The sequence below is a fragment of the Oryctolagus cuniculus genome, chromosome 2 (genome assembly GCF_051225735.1).
Source record: "Oryctolagus cuniculus isolate XC-2025 breed Fujian yellow rabbit chromosome 2, ASM5122573v1, whole genome shotgun sequence".
Classification (NCBI taxonomy): domain Eukaryota; kingdom Metazoa; phylum Chordata; class Mammalia; order Lagomorpha; family Leporidae; genus Oryctolagus; species Oryctolagus cuniculus.
This window is the reverse complement of record NC_142868.1, coordinates 169484830-169506767: the sequence shown is the minus strand read 5'-3', so window position 1 is coordinate 169506767 and position 21938 is coordinate 169484830. Positions and strand designations below refer to the sequence as shown.

The following is a 21938-nucleotide window of genomic DNA, read 5'->3' as shown; positions in this document are numbered from 1 at the left end:
GTCTGGGAAAGCAGAGAAAGATGGTCTGAGTGCTTCGGCCCCTGCCGTCACATGGGAGACCGAGATGGAGTTCTAAGCTCAGGCTTTGGCCTGTCCCAGCCCTGGCTATTGTGGTGATTTGGGAAGTGATCCAGTAAATGGAAGATCTCTCTCCCTCTCTCTGTAACTCTACCTTTCAACAAATACATCTTTTGAAAAAAAAACAAAAAACAAACAAAAAAAACACTGCTAGAGACATTTAAAAATAAGTTAAAAGAAATAAAGAAAAAAATCATAAATTAAACCACCATACACATCAGACCATCTGGTAAAATTTTGAGTCATTGTATATAAATTAAGAGTTCAAATTTTAAAAAAAGAAAAAAAATCTGATATAAGACTTTATGCCCATAATACTCTACACATTAAATTACTGCTTTGAACTTTTTACATTTATGTAAAAATACTTTTAGTATCAATCACTAATAAAAAAAAAACCTTCTGAAATTCATATATATAATAGCTTTTAAGCTTATGTGGTCATTACTGAAAGAATTTGGATGTTCCTGATATAAGAAGACACACATTTGCAGCCTGTTTAGAATTACTACTACAAACCCCAACAAAAGAATTAATATAAACTGAAACTTACTTTTTCAATATTTCCATATAAGCAAAACAGGTTGAAGACTCTTGAACAATTCATCTTCAGTTGATGTAATCCACTGACCATTACAACTGAACCAGAGGGATTTCCTCCATGCATGTAGGAGGACGAAGCCTGTGGTAATGGATAGGCAACAAGCTCAGGTGTATCTCGAGAACCCATTCTGTAACGACTTGGTAAAGGCAACAATGGACCATGGGAGCCTAGAAAAATGAACAAAATAAATAAATAAATATAGTACCATTTATAAAAATTTTAGTAGATGCACTTCATCACATAGAAAATTAACTCAATATTAGCAAGTTTGACACATTTTAAAAGATCTCAAGTGTATAAACAAACAAATTGTGGAAAAATAAAATTATATTTATTTGCACCATATATGCATTTGTACAGGCCAACGGTACCTGGATGAACCAGGTTGTAAATTTACACTTTTAAAGACTATTTTAATGAAAAAAGTATGTAAGATTAGGTTATGCAAGGAAGCAAAGTAAAATGTTAGGTCACTGTACTTAGACCTTAAATTTTAAAAAAATAGGCCGGTGCCGCGGCTCAGTAGGCTAATCCTCTGCCTATGGCGCCGGCATCCCAGGTTCTAGTCCTGGTCAGGGTGCCGGATTCTGTCCCGGTTACTCTTCTTCCAGTCCAGCTCTCTGCTGTGGCCCAGAAGTGCAGTGGAGGACGGCCCAGGTCCTTGAGCCCTACACCCGCATGGGAGACCAGGAGAAGCACCTGGCTCCTGGCTTCGGATCAGCGTGGTGCGCCGGCCACAGCAGCCATTGTGGGGTGAACGAACGGAAAAAGGAAGACCTTTCTATCTGTCTCTCTCTCACTGTCCACTCTGCCTGTCAAAAAAATTTTTTTCAAAAAATAAAAAAACTTCCTGTGAATATCTTTTGGGAGAGTAATATAAAGTGAAATGTAGGAAGCCATTTCTATACAGTTATAACAAAAAAAAAAACACCTGTAGTTCCACTACAAAATTGTCTCCTTGGATACACTGTACTATAACATACTTTCAGACTAATATTTTATTCCTCTAATTCTAATTACTTTATCTACACACAGATATCTTACTATTCTGCAACTTCTACTTTTTTAAACAATATAAAGAATCCAGAAGGAAACAATGCCTGACGATCTAAAACTGTTGTCTCTCTCTCTCTCTCTCTCTCTCTCTCTCTCTCTCTCACACACACACACACCCCTGTACATCTCTTAAACTGAGAATCCTAAGAATCAACTTGCTAACTTTCGAGTCTTTCCAAACAACTTTATCTAGTTTTCCCAGCCACAACAGATTATTAGTAAGTAACAAGAAAAATAGAGCCAGAGTATGGAATGGAAAAGAATCGAAGTGTGTGTATAAACTGTGATACTACTGGTAGGCATAGAGCACATTTACGGCAAAAAGAGAGGCAGAATTCAGCAAAAGCAACTAAGACTGGGACACCTCGCTTAGAAAACATAAACCCTACACATCTTAGGTGCCCCAGCATTACTCAGTACAGAAGCAAAGTCTGAGGTACATGTAAATGTCCTACAGATGTGCAAAACACCAGTCGAGAAACTTAAGTTCTTTCCTCATTTCTCAAGAAGTAAAGTGTATGTAAGGCCACTAATTTCATTTTTATGTAGGACTAAGGGACACCTGTCATCTACTGAGTTACTAACAACTAGTAAATTTTGGTATTCATGCAGGTAAAGCTTATTGTAGACTCCAATTTTCAGTATTAAAAATATAGCTGCAATACATAAAAATACAGCAACTTTAACACTGAGCATATACTTATCAATACATCATATTCAAATGTGTCTTAAGTTGGTCATGGCTTTCAACTGTTCTAACTCCCAGTTTATCAAAACAATCAATGTAGTTTATGGTTAATGAGTTGTTATTAATTATATATATTCTGGCCCCTTAGTTACACATACATCAAGATTCAATTATCAATCATTTTTATCCTACTGCAACAGTATACATATATGAGGGAGTTTGGGAAAGTTATGGAAAAACATAATATACATTTTCCTTAACTTTCTGAAGCCCCATCATACGTATTACACTGCCTTCCCCCAGTACTATATGCTTGTAATGATACTTCGTTATTATCACTAAATTTTATTTTCATGGGAAGCAGACAGACATGCAGTACATATCCATCCCTTTTTATTCATTCATTCTCCCTCTTCTCCTATGCCCCACTCTGCTTACTTTCCCAGGAAAGCCATATAAAATAACCTGAGTTAAATGTCTTAATGGACATACCTCAGAACAGATGCCCCTAAACAACCCCATCACAACTATTCCCCCTCAACAGAACTCTCCAGAATCTCAATGATCCCTAGTTAACATCTGTCACTTCAAAGAATTTTACACTTCTCTTTATGTAAGCTTATACATAAAATTCACACATGAGCACAACGGGGCAGAAAACTGTCAATTTCACAATAGGTTTTTATAAAATAAAAAGCTCAAAAAGGCATATAATGTATTTTTGTTTGCATAATTTCTCAGTAAAATATATTTTATAAAGGAAAGCAAACTTGAGGCCGGCGCCGTGGCTCACTAGGCTAATCCTCCACCTGCGGCGCCGGCACACTGGGTTCTGTCCCGGTTGCTCCTCTTCCAGTCTAGCTCTCTGCTGTGGCATGGGAAGGTAGTGGAGGATGGCCCAAGTGCTTGGGCCCTGCACCTGCATGGGAGACCAGGAGGAAGCACCTGGCTCCTGGCTTCGGATCAGCGCAGCGGACCGGCTGTAGCAGCCATTTGGGGGGTGAACCAACGGAAGGAAGACCTTTCTCTCTGTCTCTCTCTCTAACTCTGTCAAAAAAAAAAAAAAAAAAAAAAAAAAAAAAGGAAAGCAAACTTGAAAACCTATACTAAAAAATCATTTGACACTACTATAGTAGTTTCCTGTCCTTCAATGATTGTTTCAGATTTTTCCAGTACATTTGGCAAAACATTTAACCAGTTTTCAGCCTTCAGCTGATTGTCATAATATATTTAACTCCTTAACTACATTATCAACTTTGTAAACTTTTTGTCACCCTCCATTATGCAAAGCACAACAGGCTCCAAGTAAGTCTTTCTTTACTGCAGGATCAGAATTATCCAGACAACTATATTTAATATTTATTCTATTACAGGAGAAATGACCAAGGATCACACTCAATAAAATAACTGTAGTAAAATGTTTTTGTTTTGACATAACATAAAGAGTCTCTCCCTCTCCTCTGCCATATAGACCATTATGGTACCTCAAATAATATCTAGTCATAGTCTCTCTCTCTTTTTTTTTTTTTTCTTTGACAGGCAGAGTGGACAGTGAGAGAGAGAGAGAGAGAGAGAGAAAGGTCTTCCTTTGCCGTTGGTTCACCCTCCAATGGCCGCCGCGCTGCAGCCAGAGCACCGCGCTGATCCGAAGGCAGGAGCCAGGTGCTTCTCCTGGTCTCCCATGGGGTGCAGGGCCCAAGCACATGGACCATCCTCTACTGCACTCCCTGGCCACAGCAGAGAGCTTGCCTGGAAGAGGGGCAACCAGGACAGAATCCGGCGCCCCAACCGTGACTAGAACCCGGTGTGCTGGCGCCGCAAGGCGGAGGATTAGCCTAGTGAGCCGAGGCGCCGGCCATAGTCTCTCTTGAGTACGCTTGCGCGCGCGCACACACACACACACACACACACACACAATAAATTCCTAGAGTTAAAAAAAAGAAGACATTAGGGAATAAGCTAAAACATCTAAGAATGGTCATTAAACTAAACTAGGTAATTTGAAAATATTTAGGACAATAGGCAACACCAGGAACTTTCTACAGATAAATTCTGAGAGTACAATATAGCAATTTCTATTTTCTACCACTTCTGATAGTACTATACATCAACTATATACCACAAAATAGGTGGGGATCAAAACCATGAAAAACTAAAAAAATACTTAAAAACAATTTACAGCCAGTTAAAATCTTATCAATTGAAATTCTCAACCATCTACCTACAAGAACAGTCTGATACCTAAATTTATCCAGAAGATTTATTCTAGATTTCATGATTTGAACTTTATAAACAAAATCAACCAAAACCAAAATACCAAGTCCAGAACTAAAACCAGACCTAACAAGAAGCATGTTTCCTTTTTGACAAATAACTCAATCTTTCTGCCTTTATGACTCAAAATTCCTCTTTGCTCCTAGTTGATGGAAAGAAAATACACTTACTGAACAAAAACACTTTTTTGGTTCTCTTTCAAGCCAGAGCCTATTACAAATCAAAACCAAACCAAACCAAAATATAATGGCAAAGAAGTTGTCAATCCCCAACCAAAACTCTCAATTTATCTCAAACATTACTAGATATATCAATATCCTAAGAAAATAAGGATTTTGGACAACTCCTAAGAGGCATATTATAAGGAACTGATCCCATGGAAACCAAACCAGGTAAGCAGGAAAAATACAGAGATAAGAAATGTGCCATTTTTCATCAGAATTGCAAAAATTCAAGTAATTCATCTATACTACCTTCCTTCTGCCTTGACAAACTTACCATAGCCATCATGTCTAAACGAAGAAGGGTGTTCTCCCAAAATGGCTTGTCTCTGGCGACCCTTTCCTCTATCTGACACAAAAGTAGAAACATGGTTTTAACAATTTTGACTCAATTACTTAACAGAGTTCTCACATGGGAAACACCCATTCAAAACATCTATTACAATTCATAAAAGAAGTATGATTCCTGGTTAACTTTAAACATCCATTCATATCCAATTTAAATACAAACACCAAAAGTTTAAGAAAAAATTCTACCTAACAAATTCCACTTAACTTGAAAATAACTTTTTGGCAAATGCCAAATACAATCACACTTTCAAACTTAAGGGAAGAATGGATACTTTTCAGCAAAGGAATGTACACAATGCTAGAGTTTGACACTGTACAGAAGTTTTTACCAATACATGTCTTTAAAACAAGCTTTAAGTGCAGTACTTTTGAAAGACAGTACCTGAATCATACTATTAGCTTCAACAGCAACACATTTTCAAAGTGGGCTTCTTTCAAGAAGTTTCAGCATAAGCCAACAACAACCTGTATTACATGGTTTCACAATCAGTAAACACAGAGTATTTTATATGTATATACACATATTTACAAACACCTACTGACTTGAAAGCTGAAATTATGCACATCACTGGCTCATATTGTATCATGGAAGGTCATTGTCTATAGACCTTAACAGCAGGCAGAACTATGAGCAACCCCAAAGTTTAAATATGCCAAAATAAAACTAACCAAGGGGGCTACATTATTGGATGAGAATACTACAATACTCTAAAGGATAATTTTTATTCTAGCTACATTTTCAGGGAAGGCATGCCAATTTTCCCAAATCTAATTTGAAGTCTCAACACAAAAATTACTTGTAGGTTTGTAAAATAGTGCTTCCTATGTTGGTTAATAACTTTTAAAAATCATTGAACAATACTTTTAGAAAGTTTGCGCATCAAATTATAGTGCCAAGTAAGATTTTTTTAAATATATACATCTTGAGACTCTGGTCATTCTAATCCTTGACAATTCAGAGGTAGGCTTTTTATATTATCCTTAGTCACCTAAACAAATGAGGTTTATGGGAGATGAGAAACACTTTAATTTCACTTCAGTCTAAAGAAGTAATATTAAATACCTATTCCAAGTTACCATAGCAATGAAAGGGACTGAGGAGGTCATCTAGCTGAACTTTCATTTAATGTAAAAAAATCTCTTTATATCATCCCTAATTAAGACTATCTAGCTTCTGCTTACCCAGTATCAGTAACAAGATACTTATTACCTTCTTAATTTTCATACTGTATAAAAACTGATCCTATACTCATATTCTACCTCACTTGGGGCCTCACAGACAAGTTTTTTGTCTGAAAACTCTTCCCAACACTTAAAAAGTTATTATGGCCCTCCCCCATTTCACCAAAGTCACTTCTTCAGTCACAAATCACAATTCCTTCTTTTAATTACATGCCTTCCTGTATTTTTTATCATCTAAATCTCATTCCTCTTCAACCATTCTAGTCTGCTAATCCATTCTATTACTCTTCTTCTACTTAAGCATATGCCATCACACACTATATATTCCTTATGTGATGGAAAAGTCTTAACCAAAACCACCATAATAATGCCTTCATGGCTGTTTTACTGATACAATTACAGTGTGCTATAAGGAAACAGAACTGTATTGGGAATCAGAAGATTCCAACTTAACTGATTTGCTATATTGTCATAGAAACTCATAATTTTCACTCAAAAAAATGAAGGAGTTAGAGTAGGTGATTCCCAAGGTATCTTTCAGTGAAACATCTTGTTATTAATTCCCTTTATTTGAAATACTCACTACCTAGTGTAAAGTCACATAAAACAGAAATGAGCAAAAAAAGTCAAACACTGAATATGTAGGCCTCTAAATACTGACTGGCAAGCTTTCATGGATTCAACTGAAGTCTAATGGAAGCTGTCACTTTCTCCCCTAAAAGATGCACATATATACAAGTCTTGCTTAATACTGGTAGAGAGGGTTCCCTGGATTCCTGCCTAAGGATTCTTTGCACTAAAATGCAAGTAGGAATGAAAAAAAAAAAAATGAAAAAAAAAAATTAAAAATTAGGTTACATTTTTAAAATGGCTTCTTTGGGGGGAAGGTAGAAAAAGTTGGTATAAAAGCCTCCTTTTAGGGATAGCAGCTTAACAGTTTCAATAACCTATCAACTTGAGTGCAAGTGAAAAACACTACAGAAAACAAAAATGTAAACTGCTACAGCCTCACCAAAAATCTAAACTTCTGTAGTCTAACCAAATATCTATCTGCAAGGAATTCGAAAATAAGAATTTTTTCCCTTGATAGCCTGAACTAAAATTTTGACTTCCTTTAATTACATTTCACTATGTAAATATCTTTCTTCCACATTTCTAAATTTATCTGACTAGAATTATATGAAAAATCTATGCTAACTGTATTAACATCAGCCTGTTAAGGGAATAAATATACACACCATAAAATAAGAAGCAAATCTGCAACTGTTTTAAGTGACATCAAGGGACTGGTGTTAGGGCATAGCAGGTAAAGCCGCCTCCTGTAATGTTAGCATTCCATATGGGCACCAGTTCCTTTCCCAGCTGCTCCACTTCTAATTCAGCTCCCTGCTAACAGCCTGGGGAATGCAGAAGAATATGGCCAAGTGTTTGGGCCCTTGCCACCTATGTGGGAGACTAAGATGAAGCTGCTGGCTTCATCCTGGCCCAGAGCTGACTGTTGCAGCCATCTAGAGAATGAACCAGCAGATGGAAGATTCTTTCTCTGCAACTCCTTCAAAATAAAATAAATGAATTTAAAAAAAAAAAAAAAAAAAAAAAAAAAAAGACACATTAAGAAAAACACAACCCAAACTCACTATTTCAAATGAGTAAAAACCACCACCACAACAAAACCACAAAACAATTCAATGTTCAATAATTGACTATAAATTGACAAAAGTAAGAGATTTCTCATCAACCACTTGCCCTGTTGTTTGAGTGCTAAGGCTTTGTTTTCAACTGCACCAAGCCTAGGCCAAGCATATTTCTGTTAAGTAGTGAAAAATGAAGGGGTCTAGCCAAAGCTACATTACAAAACAAAACTACCTGCAACCTCATGCATAAGGCAAGATATTTGCCTGGGAATTAAGGGCTAAAGGAGTCAATCATTCAAAAGTCCTAAATATCTGAACATGCAAAGGAGCATCAAATGGCCTTTTATATTTTCTTTTGCTAGAATACATGCACTATAGGGTATACATTGCCCAAGATACTCTGGATGCCATAAAAATTTCTTCTAATTGATTTTTACACATACTCATCTTGAGTTTTACCAACACTTAGTTCAAACACTAATATTGTAGTTGAGATGTAGCCAATACTGCAGCCCCCTTGTTTTTACAAGATCCACATTTTAATTTGTATATTCCAGAACTGCCACAGGTACTTGAACAAATTCATCAGTCAAATCTATGCTGATGAAATTTAGCATTTATAGACTATAAGTCAAAATGCATCTCAAATGAAATGCTCTTATTTTCAGATTTATGAAGTTTAAATATATTTTACCTTGAACAGACATGTTATTTTCACCTACATTTGAAATGTCAAAATTTCTATTTACACAAATTAACATAAATGATAATTTTAAATTGTTACAAAAAGTGACAACTTATAAACAGCCACTTTACAAAAATCAAACCACACAGAAAAAACATCTTTTACATGTAATTCACCTTTTCATTAAGATGGAATTTCTGTTCAATATCCACAATTGAGAAAAAACAAAAAGGCATACTTAAGTGCCAGCAAGAATGCACCTTTCTAATCCTTTTATCTTTATCTGTGTGGATTGGTTGAGCATGATCAATTCCCAAGAACTATAGATAAACTGGTTCTGGTTATTTGCCAATTAACAATTTGAATCTAGGCTGTAAACAGTTACAGTGATGGGCATGAAAATTTACAACATTGTAATCTAGTTTCCCTTAGTTAAGACTTAAACTCTACAACTGAAACCTTAAGGGAAATTAGATCAATATACACATACAACTTCAATAAGTGGGCACAGTCTATCATGGTTTTCATCCCATGGAAGTCTGAAGTACTGTTAAGTGTCCTTCTTTAAAAACTTGGGGTGATGGTGCATGCAGTATGCAGTCAAGGTGAATTGCAAGTCTGAGTTTTTCAGAGGGCTTTTTGCTGATGCCGATGTTGTGCATGATGAAGTGTAGAGTCAGCCTGCCGGAGTCCTCTATCCTTCTTAATGCCTTGTCCAGCTTGGGGGAAAAGTCCTTTCCATAGAGAAGCAGTGTGCAAGTTTGCAGTTTGTAAGGAATATTCTGAATCAGTTTCCTCTCCTCCAAAGAGAGAGAGCTGCTTGGAGAAATGCAAGTCCTTGAACTGCGGGCGTGCCTGTATGTGTGGGCTCCTTCTTGAACTACATATAAATAGCTCAGTACATACCAGTAGGGGGCACTAAATCAAGGTTATTTTCCAGCATTATCAATCTTTTGCAACAAAAGCATTCATCAACAAAGTTTTCATTTGAATTAACTAGCTCATCTCAGGAAAAAAGGAATCTAACCACATGTAAAAATTTGTCAGCAGACATAAATATATTCTAAAATGCATAAAATACCTACCTCGTCTTCCCAAATATGGTTTAGTGTAGTCCCAACTGTCATTGTCATTTCTAATAACATTTAGACGAGTTGGCTGTTAAGATTAAAAATAAAGTAAGTTCAAATTGTATAACCAAAGCATAAATTTTTCAATGGTAAAATGTTGAAAAAAATATTTACCCTTGCATATTCGATTTTTAATGTGCAACATCCAGCATATATATCTGCTCCATTGAGTGCTGCTTTAGCTTTCTGGGCACAAAGGACTGATTCAAACATAAGCTCTATTAAGGAAATTTGGTTTAAGATATCTGACATCTGACATTTAATCACTACATTGAAGAATAGCACTGCAAACAATCAAAAATAACTTTTCTGTTTTACCAGATAAAATTTCTAGATGATTTTTAGTAGAATTTATTTTTACAAACAAGAATACTGAAGAGAAATAATATCTACATCAATCTTTTTAAATCATAAGAAGTACTTTATCAAAGGTAGAGGGAGAAGGAATCAAGGTCCCACTCCCTAAAACAAAGACAATCTCCAAACTCAAAACAGGAAATATTTTATCTTAAATTAGGAAAAACATATAAGAACTAAAGTAATACTGGATATGTGAGTTTTATGTCTTCTAAAAAGGCAGAATTTTATAATGATTCAACTATTTTATTACTTCTTTAAAGATTATGTAAGTCCATAATTGTTTAAACATCAAATCACAAGAATATACAAATTAAAACAAAACAAAACCACATTGCCAGAAATTATAAGAATGTGCTATATATCTTTACCTTTTTCTAGGCATGCAAATGCACATATTAAGTTAGAGTTTGCTCTTTATTATTTTTTATATGGGTCTAGACTATACATACTATATATCCATTTTGCAACTTCTTTTTACTGAATTACAAACTTCAAAGTTTTGGTATTTCCAACTATTTAAAAAGAAAAATCAGAAAAGTTCATTTGGGATAAACGTCAAAAAGATGTAAGTTTCAATATTATAAAAGTGTTTTATACTGTAAAAAGCACTGTGGCGTAGCAGGTGAAGCTGCTGCCTATAACATCAGCACTCCATATGGGCACCATTTTGAGACCTGGCTGTTCCACTTCCAATCTAGCTCCCTGCTAACGCACCTGAGAGAGCAGTGGAAGATAATCCAAGTGTTCAGGCTCCTGCACCCATGTGGAAGACAAGGAAGAAGCTCCTGGCTTTGGCCTAGCCCCAGCCATTTCGGCCATTTGAGGAGTGAACCAGTGGTTGGAAGATCTCTCTGTCTCTCACCCTATCTCTGTAAACTCTGCCTTTCAAATAAATAATTAAAAAAAAAAAAAAAAAAGGACAGGGCCAGTGCTGTGGCATAGTGGGTAAAGTCTCCACCTGCAGTGCCGGCATCCCATATGGGCACTGGTTCAAGTCCTGGCTGCTCCATTCCAATGCAGCTCTCTGCTATGGCCTGGGAAAGCAGTACAAGACGGCCCAAGTCCTTGGACCCCTGCACTTGTGTGGGAGACTTGGAAGAAGCTCCTGGCTTCGGATCGGTGCAGCTCTGGCCATTGCGGCCATCTGGGGAGTGAACCAGAGGATAAAGACCTCGCTTTCTCTCCCTCACTCTGCCAGTGCCTCTCTAACTTTTTCAAATAAATAAATATTTTAAAAAATGCAGCAGCAGCAGCACTAGACTGTTTCACAGCAGCAAGTTAATCTTAGTCAAACAGTAAAATTCTCTATGGGTACTGTTGTTTCATTTTTAAAATCAACCAAGGAGATTTTTTTGTGGGAGAGAAATGGAAACACCATTCGTCTAGAAATGCTTAAGCAGGGAAAAAAATAAGACTTATATGAATTACCCAGAATTCATACACGTCAATTAAAGATTTTAAAATGAAGGATATTCAACCATTGCTTGTATCCCATTTCTCTTGAATATAACAATGCGTTGTACTTTTCCAACAGGGTTGCATACAGTATACAAAACATCCTATGAAGGAAAAAAAGCAAGACTTCTTCATATTTTACATTTAGAAAAACATTGAAGCTATACCGTGTTTTGTTTCATCTAAAAACCAGCAACTGTCAAAGTGTCGTTTCTATTACACATTTTTCTAATTGTTACACTAAAATTTAATAAATCTATTTCCTCACCTATACAATATATCCACATTACAGAAGTTCCAGTGAAACATTTCTAAAGCACTGTTACCTATTTTATCTCCTAAATGACTCCTCAATTTTTTGTCTTCTTAACAGGTGACTAATATCTCTGGCAATATATAATAAACCAAAATAGTAATCCATTAACTTATGTCTTTTTCCAGATGAGACTCTAAAATATTTAACATTATAATCATCTGAATTACAGCAGTAAGTATTAAAGTGGAGTATTAGAACAACTCTGGTATTCATTTTTTAAGAGACAGTAGCAACAGAGAAAACACCCAAGGAAGAGAATTCATCCTGTTAGACATCACCAAACTAGATGGCTGAATGCATCTAACTATCCCCTGAGGAGTAATTATTCAACTTTCAAGAAATCTCTTCAACACCTATAAATACAAAGCTGTACTGTCAGGTACTAGGGATAGGCTAAAATAACAAATCAGACTATCTGCACTATTCTTCTTCCCAGAACATACACATTTATAAATATATTAATGCTGTCCGTTAATATTACAAAAGTAAATACATAATATCTAATTAAATCTAAAAAGTTAGCTTGCAAGAGTGGGCATTGGGAGTGTCTTGGTTCAAGTCCTGGCTCAACAAGTACCAGCTTCCTAGTAATGTGCATTGTGGTAAGCAGGTGATATAGCCCAAGCACTTGAGTACCCACCACCCACATGGGAGACTGATGGAGTTTTGGGCTCCTGGCTTCAACCTGACCCATTGAGGGCATTTGGGGAATGAACCAGCAGATGTGGCACAGTGGTTAAGTTAAGCTGCCACCTGCAAAGTCAGTACCTCATGTGGGCACTGGCTCAAGTCCTGGCTCCTCCACTCTGATCCAGCTCCCTGCTAATATGCATGGGGGAAAGCAGCAGCATATGGCCAAAGTCCAGATGGAGTTCAGTTTCCCAGCTTTGGCCAGGCCAGCCCTGGCTGTTGTGGCCATTTGGGGAAAGAACCAGCAGAGGGAAGATCTCTCTCTCTCTCTCTCTGTAACTTTGCCTTTTAAGTAACTAAAATCTTTTTAAAAATAAATAAAATAAAAGCTATCTTCAAATATGTAGATGGCAGTAAAGAAAACTGTAAGTAAGTTCCTCTAGAGGCAGTCTGTCATGCAAAAATACATACCACTGTAATTGGATAAAGAGGATTCTGAATTGACAGCAGAAGGACTTTGTTGCCTCCCGATGGATCATCGGTATTTCCTGGTCGAGTGATCCTTTTGCTTGTAGAATAGTTGAAAAAGGCCTGTTGCCCAGCAATGTACACAGGTTCATCTGCAGCAAATGTCACACATTCTTTGGCACTATCTATGTTTTCAAATTCCACTAGAGCCTGCCGTTTAAATGGCATCATCATCACATAGCTGAAAAAAAGGGAGATGGAGAAGGAACACCCAAGTATACCAAGTTTAATTAACATTTGTCTCAATCAAGTAAAAGCACACTTAAATGTGTCAAGTCATATATTATATTGGTATTCTTGACTACTAATATCTAATGTAATTCATATCTAATGTAAGTCAACTCCTAAATCATTCAAATAAATTATGGTGTAGCAGGTAGAGGTATATAGCTGAAAGTTTATCTCCCAATGATGTAAAGCTTATGTAAGACATGCCCTCCCCCCAAGCACAACTCTGCTATTAGTTACTAATGACAACACTTCTTCAGGCTGCTACTTCCAGGCAGTACTGGAAAATATGAAGATATAGAAACAAGGGCTGGTGTTATGGCACAAGGGGTAAGTCACCATTTGTGACACCAGCATCCCATACCTGAGTGCTGTTCAAGTGCCAGCTGCTCTGCTTCCTCCTGTTAATCTGACCAGGAAAGCAGAAGATGGCTCAGTACTTAGGTTTCTGCCACCCAAATGAAAGACCAGGATGGAGTTCCTGGCTCCTGGCTTTGGCCCATTCCAGCCCTGGCTGTTGTAGCCAGGGGAGTGAACCACTGAATCAAACATCAATTGATCAATCAATCACTCTCACTCACATTCTTTCAAATAATACATAAAACTTAAAAAGCTATAGAAACCAACAGAGATAAGACACAATAGAGGGGCCAGCTTTGTGGGTAACAGGTTAAGCCACAGCCTGCAATGCCAGCATCCCTTATGGGCTCCAGTTCAAGTGCTGGCTTCTCCACTTCCAATCCAGCTCCTTGCTAATGTGCCTGGGAAAGCAGTGAAGATGGCTCAAGTCCCTGGACCCTACACCCACATAAGAGACCCAGATGAAGCTCCTGGCTTCAGCCAGGCCCAGCCCCAGCTGTTGCAGCAATTTGGAGACTAAAGCAGAAGATGGAAGATTTCTATCTCCCTCTAACTCTGCCTTTCAAATAAATAAAACAAATCTTGAAAAGCTAAACCACACAATAGAAGGGGCAGGCATTTGGTATAGCAATTAAAAGACCACTTAGGACATCCATACCCGCATTATCAGAGTGCCTGGACTGGAGTTCCAACTCCACTTTATATTAGTTTCCTTCTAATGTGCACCCATAAAAGACAGCAGGTGATGGCTCAAGTACTTGAGTCACTGCCACCCATGTGGAAAACCTGTTTGGGATTCCCAGCTCCTAGCTCTGACTTTGCCAAGCTCCAGCTGTTGCAAGCACTGGAGAAGTAAACCAGTAGATAGACTATCTCTGTGTCCCTTGTTTCTCTGCCTCTCAAATAACTTTTTTCTAATTAACAAAAAAACTTTAACAGGTTGTCAGAATCCCTACTTAAATAGCAGAAACTATTACTTCTCTGGAATTTTGCAAGTATCCACTTTAATAACTATTTTTACTTATGAAAGGACTATCAAAAGATAAACAGAAGCATGCACAGACTAAGTTTATATACATAATATCCTCCAAAATGTTTTTAAATGTTAAAGAATCTGGCCGGCGCCACGGCTCACTTGGCTAATCCTCCGCCTTCGGCGCCGACACACCGGGTTCTATCCCGGTTGGGGCGCCAGATTCTGTCCCGGTTGCTCCTCTTCCAGCCCAACTCTGTGCTGTGGCCCGGGGAAGGCAGTGGAGGATGGCCAAAGTGCTTGGGCCCTGCACCCGCATAGGAGACTAGGAGGAAGCACCTGGCTCCTGGCTTCGGATCTGCGCAGCCTGCCGGCCACAGCGGTCATTTGGGGGGTGAACCAATGGAAAGGAAGACCTTTCTGTCTAACTCTGCCTGTAAAAAAAAAAAAGAATCCATAAAAAGATAGTCACTAGAATATAGCAATAATCTGACTGCCTATGGGCAGATGGGTAAGGTATTTATTTTTTATAATTTACTTAGAGGAGAATGTATTTTAATACAAAGTATAAAGAAATGAAAGATTGGAAAAGAGAAATCACAACACAAGGATCACAACAGCAAAAACATGTTCTCTTCATAAGAATCTTAAAAAATGTTTTAAAATACAATTAACATTTTAATAAAGTAATTTTTTGATTTTTTTAAATTTTATTTGAGGGTCAGAATGAGAGAGATTCAATCTGCTGTTCACTCCCCAAAAGCCCACAATAGCTGGGGCCGGGTCAGACCAGACCTGGGAGCCCAGACCTCAATCCAGGTCTCCCATGTAAGTGGCAAGGACTCAACCACCACATCATCAGCACTGCCTCCTGGATCTCCATTAGCAGAAAGCTATATCAGGAGTGGATCCAGGACTCAAACCCATGCACTCAGATATAGTATACAGGCGTCCCAAGCAGTATCTTAACAGGCCAAATACCTGGTCCAAACATGTTTTTATAATGCAGAAAGCCACAGAAATTACATCAGGTCAGGCAGTCAGTGACATCACTCCTTCTCAATCAGGCATCTAGGACCTATTGCCACCCTTTAGAAACTACAAAAATGGTACACTAGTAGTAAGAAACTGACTACTATAGCCTGGCAAGTTACTATTATTAATTCCAGCCCCTACATTTATAAAACTTGGAGAACTATCAAGATTAGAGATACAGGCCGGCGCCGCGGCTCACTAGGCTAATCCTCCGCCTAGCGGCGCCGGCACACCGGGTTCTAGTCCCGGTCGGGGCGCCGGATTCTGTCCCGGTTGCCCCTCTTCCAGGCCAGCCCTCTGCTGTGGCCAGGGAGTGCAGTGGAGGATGGCCCAGGTGCTTGGGCCCTGCACCCCATGGGAGACCAGGAAAAGCACCTGGCTCCTGGCTCCTGCCATCGGATCAGCGCGGTGCGCCGGCCGCAGCGCGCCGGCCGCGGCGGCCATTGGAGGGTGAACCAACGGCAAAGGAAGACCTTTCTCTCTGTCTCTCTCACTGTCCACTCTGCCTGTCAAAAAATAAAAAATAAAAAAATAAAAATAAAAAAAAAAAAGATTAGAGATACAGCACACAACCTGCTTAGCAGAATCCCTGGCACCTTGTAGGTCCTCAAAAAAATTCAACTGTTACTCTATTTTCTACAGACCTTGCCTCATTCATTTTTTTAATAGAAAACTTGTATTTAATAAATGTAAATTTCGTAAGTACAACTTTTGGATTAAAGCAGTTCTTCCCCCCATAACCACCCTCCCACCCACAAACCATCCCATCTCCTACTCCCTCTTCCAACGCATTCTTCATTAAGATTCATTTTTAATTATCTTTATATACAGAAGATCAACTCTATACTGAATAAAGATCTCAACAGTTTGCACCCACATAGACACACAAAGTATAAAGTACTGCTTGAAGATTAGTTTTACCTTTAATTCTCATAGTACAGTGCATTAAGGACAGAGGTCCTACATGGGGAGCAAGTGCACACTGACTCCTGCTGTTGATTTTTTTTAAGTTTGTGAATTTTTTTATTTTTACCGTTTTTTGTGAATTTTTTTATTTGACAGGTAGAGTTACAGACAGTGAGAGAGAGAGACAGAGAGAAAGGTCTTCCTTCTGTTGGTTCACTCCCCAAATGGCCGCTACGGCTGGCGCTGCGCTGATCCAAGTCCAGGAGCCAGGTGCTTCTTCCTGGCCTCCTATGCGGGTGCAGAGGCCCAAGCACTAGGGCCATCCTCCACTGCCCTCCTGGGCCACAGCAGAGAGCTGGACTGGAAGAGGAGCAACCGGGACGGAACCCCAACGGGGACAAAAACTCGGAGTGCCGGCGCCACAGGCGGAGAATTAGCCTAGTGAGCCGCAGCACAGGCCTAAACTGATCATTTTAACTAGTAAGGTGGCATTGGTACCTGCCAACTTAATGGGATCTGGATTCCCACGGCAAGTTTTTAGCTTTACCCTTAGAGGTAAGTCCGAGAGAGCATGTACACCTCTTCCCTCTCTTACTCCCATGCCTCATTCATCTTTGTATTCTCAGAAGCTGAAAACAAAGCCTGGCATATATCAACTACTCAATCAGTATTTGCTGGTCTCGACTTGCTTCCCCACCCACATCATTCAAAATTAAAGAAAATATAGAAAAAAATAAAGCCTTAGGTTTCAAGATTTACCAACTATTAAATTCAATATACAAATCCCAGGAGAGAAAAAACATTTCTTTAGAAACAGAGTTCCTCACTGAAACTCTAACTTTTAACATATGAAAAAATAGAATGGGCCGGTACTAAGAGGGTTAAAGCCACTGCTTGCAGTGCCGGCATCCCACATGGGCACCAGATCAAGTCCCAGCTGCTCCACTTCTGATCCAGCTCTCTGCTATGGCCTAGGAAAGCATAAGATGGCTCAAGTGCTTGGGCCCCTGTACCCAGTTGGGAGACCCAGAGGAAGCCTGGCTTTGGATCGGACCAGCTCAGGCCGTAGCAGCCATTTGGGGAGTGAACCAGAGGTTCACTCTCTCTCTCTCTCTGCCTCTGCTTTCTCACTCTCTCTCTCTGCCTCTGCTCTATCTCTGCCTCTCTGTAACTCAGCCTTTCAAATAAATAAAAATTAAAAAAAAAAAAAAAAGAAAGAAAGAAAAAGAAATAGGGGCCAGTGCCGTAGCTCACTTGGTTAATCCTCGGCCTGCGGCGCTGGCATCCCATATGGGCACCGGATTCTAGTCCCGGTTGCTCCTCTTCCACTCCAGCTCTCTGCTGTGGCCCAGGAAGGCAGTGGAGGATGGCCCAAGTGCTTAGGCCCCTGTACCCACATGGGAGACCAGGAGGAAACACCTGGCTCCTGGCTTTGGATCTACGTAGCTACGGCCGTTGCAGCCATCTGGGGAGTAAACCAGTGGATGGAAGACCTTTCTCTCTGTCTCTCTCACTGTCTAACTCTGTCAAGTAAAAAAAAGACAAGACAAGACAAGACTGGGGCCGGCGCCGTGGCACAGCAGATTAATCCTCCACCTGCAGCGCCGCCATCCCATATGGGCGCCAGTTCTAGTCCCGGCTGCTCCTCTTCCAATCCAGCTCTCTGCTATGGTCTAGGAAAGCAGTAGAAGATGGCCCAAGTCCTTGGGCCCCTGCACCCATGTGGGAGACCAGGAAGAAGCTCCTGGCTCCTGGCTTCGAATCGGCGAAGCTCCGGCAGTTGCAGCCATCTGGGGAGTAAACCAGCAGGTGAAAGACCTTTCTCTCTCTCCCTCTCACTGTCTGTAACTCTACCTCTAAAATAAAATAAATAAAATCTTAAAAAAAGAAACAGACTATTTAACTTAGTGACTAATTTGAATTACTCCTGATGGCCTGTCTACTTTTACACTCTAGACTGTTTGATACTTAGTTCATGGTAAAGCTTTCCATATGTGAATGTCATTTAGTAATTTGTATAGTGTATCATTCTGCCTTCTGATAGTTACGTGAATAAAAAAATCATGGAATGACTGGAACAAATTAGTATATAATTAAGAGCTTACTTAACATAAATAAGTATAATAGGAGTTGTGGGGGCCAGCACTGTGGCTTAGCGGGTTCGAGTCCCCGCTTCTCCACTTCCGATCCATCTCTCTGCTATGGCCTGGGAAAGCAGTAGAAGATGGCCCAAGTAATTGGGCCCCTGCACTCCTGGCTCCTGGCTTCAGACTGGCACAGCTCCAGCCATTGCGGCCAACTGGGGAGTGAACCAGTGGATGGAAGACCTCTCTCTCTGCCTCTCCTTCTCTCTCTGTGTAACTCTGAATTTCAAGTAAAATAAAATAAATCTTTAAAAACAAACAAAATTCCTTTTTTTTTTTCCCCAGGGTGTCTTGGCTTTCCATGCCTAAAATACTCTCATGGTCTCTTCAGCCATATCCAAAAGCCTTAAGGGCTGATTCTAAGGCCAGAGTGCTATTTAGGACATCTGCCATTCTATGAGTCTACTGTGTATCCTGCTTCCCATGGTGGATCGTTCTCTCCCTTTTTGATTCTATCAGCTAGTATTAGCAGACACTAGACTTGTTTGTGTGATCCCTTTGACTCTTAGACCTGTCAGTGTGATCAATTGTGAACTGAAATTGATCACTTGGACTAGTGAGATGGCATTGGTACATGCCACCTTGATGGGATTGTATTGGGATCCCCTGGCATGATTCTAACTCCACCATTTGGGGCAAGTCCGATTGAGCACGTTAAAAAAAAAAAAAAAAAAAAAAAGGAAGACCTAAATGGAAGATCTCTGTGAGTGAGATCCCAGTGGAAAGAATGGGGCCATCAAAGAAGGAGGTACCTTTCTCTGAAGGGAGGAGAGAACTTCCACTTTGACTATGACCCTGTCAGAATAAGATTGAAGTCGGCGAACTCAAAAGGCTTCCATAGCCTTGGCAACTCATGACTAGAGCCTGGGGAGATTACTGACGCCATAAACAAGAGTGTCAAATTGTTAAGTCAACAACAGGAGTCACTGTGTACCTACTTCTCATGTGGGATCTGTCCTTAGTGTGTTGTCCAATGTGAAGTAATGCTATAACTAGTACTGAAACAGTATTTTACACTTTGTGTTTCTGTGTGGGTGCAAACTGATGAAATCTTTACTTAATATATACTGAATTGGTCTTCTGTATATAAAGATAATTGAAAATGAATCTTGATGTGAATGGAATGGGAGAGGGAGCGGGAGATGGGAGGGGTGTGAGTGGGAGGGAAATTATGGGGGGGGAGCCATTGTAATCCATTAACTGTACTTTGAAAATTTATATTTACTAAATAAAAAATTAAAAAAAAAAAAACAAAGTTCTATGAAATGATCCTGAATAAGATGCAGCTGCTACAATGCTGAAATAAACCTTAACAGCCTCCAGTTTGGAATTTTTACTCCATAATGTCATTTATGGAGTTTTTCCCTATTTACTTATATGTTTACTTATTTAATGGCACATATAGAGTATAACAATGATAGAATTTCTCATATTAGAAAGATAAATCACCAAGATTCATAAGAAAGAAATTTAAAAGGAAATATAACAAGTGTTAAGAACAATTGTGTTGGAGCGAGCGTCCAGCATTGTGGTAAGGCAGATTAAGCCCCAGTTTATGATACACACATCCCATGCTGGAGAGTCCGGGCCCTTCTGATTCCCATCCAGATTCCTGCTAATGTGCCTAGGAAGGCAGCAGAAGATGGTCTAAGTACTTGAGTCCCTATACTTCCCACACATGAGACCAGAATGGAGATCCTGGCCCCTGGATTTGGTCTGTCCCAGACCTGGCTGCTTAAGTCATTTAGGGAGTGAACCAGCAGATGAAAGATCTCTTTCTTTCTCTCCCTGTTGCTCTGCCTTTCAAGTAAATAAATCTATAAAAAAAAGATTGTGTCAGGATAATTAAGGTGCTATATTTTTACTTTTTCTTTTTATTCTGCAAATTATGCACTATAATCAAAAAATACTGAACACACACACACACACACACACACTCAATACAGTGTTTTTTCCTCTCCTTTCTCCCCCCATTAAAGGAGATATTAGGTAGTGATTAGTCATGCTAGTTTTGATAGGCAGAGAGACTTTCCATCCACAAGGTCTAAGGGACCTGTTTCAATAAATAATTCATTGAAAAACTTGAGTTCCAATATCCATTCCAAATCACTAAGAACTCATATAATCACTGTAGTGATATGTCAACATATGGGCTTTACTATGCCCATGTAGATTTTTAATTTGTACCTCTAAGGATAAATAATCTGAAACAGTGGTTTCTAAAGAACAAAGTTGAGCATAATAGGTTTGGCAAGTCATCTACCTCTCCAAAAGGTCACCAAAGGAAGCAATAAAATGATGTCATGGTGGAAGGTGTCAACTAACACTATTCTACTCCTTTGAAGGAATGCTCTATTTCTGCTGGGTATATCTGGTCACTCCATGATCTGCTTATGTATTATCCTTTCAATATTCATAAACTTAACTGTAAAAATATTTATTCAAAATTGTTATAAAATTGAAGCAATCAGACGATTTCAGCAAATACACTGAATTTTCTATATTTATATTTTTCAACTTAGTCTGAGTTTTGGATGTTTTAAACAAATATCCCAAACATACTTTTTAAGAAAAAAGTAATAACATCAAGTCTAGATACTCCATACTAAGAAGTAAATAAAAACTGGGTAAACTCCAAAAATAGTGTAAGATTTTTGAGTGTATTTTTGACTGCAGAATCTCTTTTCTAATTATGTCTTCACTTAATATTCTCGAGCATATGTCAACTATAAGAGAAAGGAGGAGCCTGAAAGAATACAAAACACAAAAGGCAGGCAAGTTAGGATATAATAGTGACTGCCTATGTTCTGTATTAAGAACTCACAGCAACATACAACTAAGCAAATACTAATACCATGTTTAGCTGTCAACTCCTAAATATTCCAAAATAAACAAAAAACAAAAACAAAGAGTCAGTATTCAAGTACCATGACTTGAAACTCCAAAAATGAAAGGCATAATCAACTCACTGGTTTAAAGTAGTATTAAGAAGAATGACATAATGCATTTGAAAATCAGATGAAAAATGCACATAATTTTACATTCTACCTTGTTGGGCAGTGAGAGGTGATCAGAGAACCACAAAAACATTATCTATGCA

General features: G+C 38.8%; 1 protein-coding gene across 2 annotated transcripts in view; it reads right to left on the bottom strand.

Moving 5' to 3' along the window:
• Positions 1 to 21938, bottom strand: part of HNRNPLL (heterogeneous nuclear ribonucleoprotein L like) — a 44965-nt gene that overhangs the window by 12516 nt on the left and 10511 nt on the right. The window contains exons 3-9 of one of the 2 annotated variants that reach the window (XR_016229467.1): positions 13136 to 13373; positions 11737 to 11822; positions 10018 to 10114; positions 9859 to 9931; positions 5655 to 5737; positions 5199 to 5270; positions 632 to 849 (exon numbers count right to left, since the gene is read on the bottom strand). Coding sequence is in view for 1 of the 2 variants with exons in the window: in XM_008254516.5 (XP_008252738.4) it covers positions 632 to 849; positions 5199 to 5270; positions 9859 to 9931; positions 10018 to 10114; positions 11737 to 11822; positions 13136 to 13373 (784 nt within the window). In the remaining variant the exon portion in view is untranslated. The remainder of the gene's footprint in view (positions 1 to 631; positions 850 to 5198; positions 5271 to 5654; positions 5738 to 9858; positions 9932 to 10017; positions 10115 to 11736; positions 11823 to 13135; positions 13374 to 21938) is intronic. The other variant, XM_008254516.5, reaches the window with a different exon arrangement.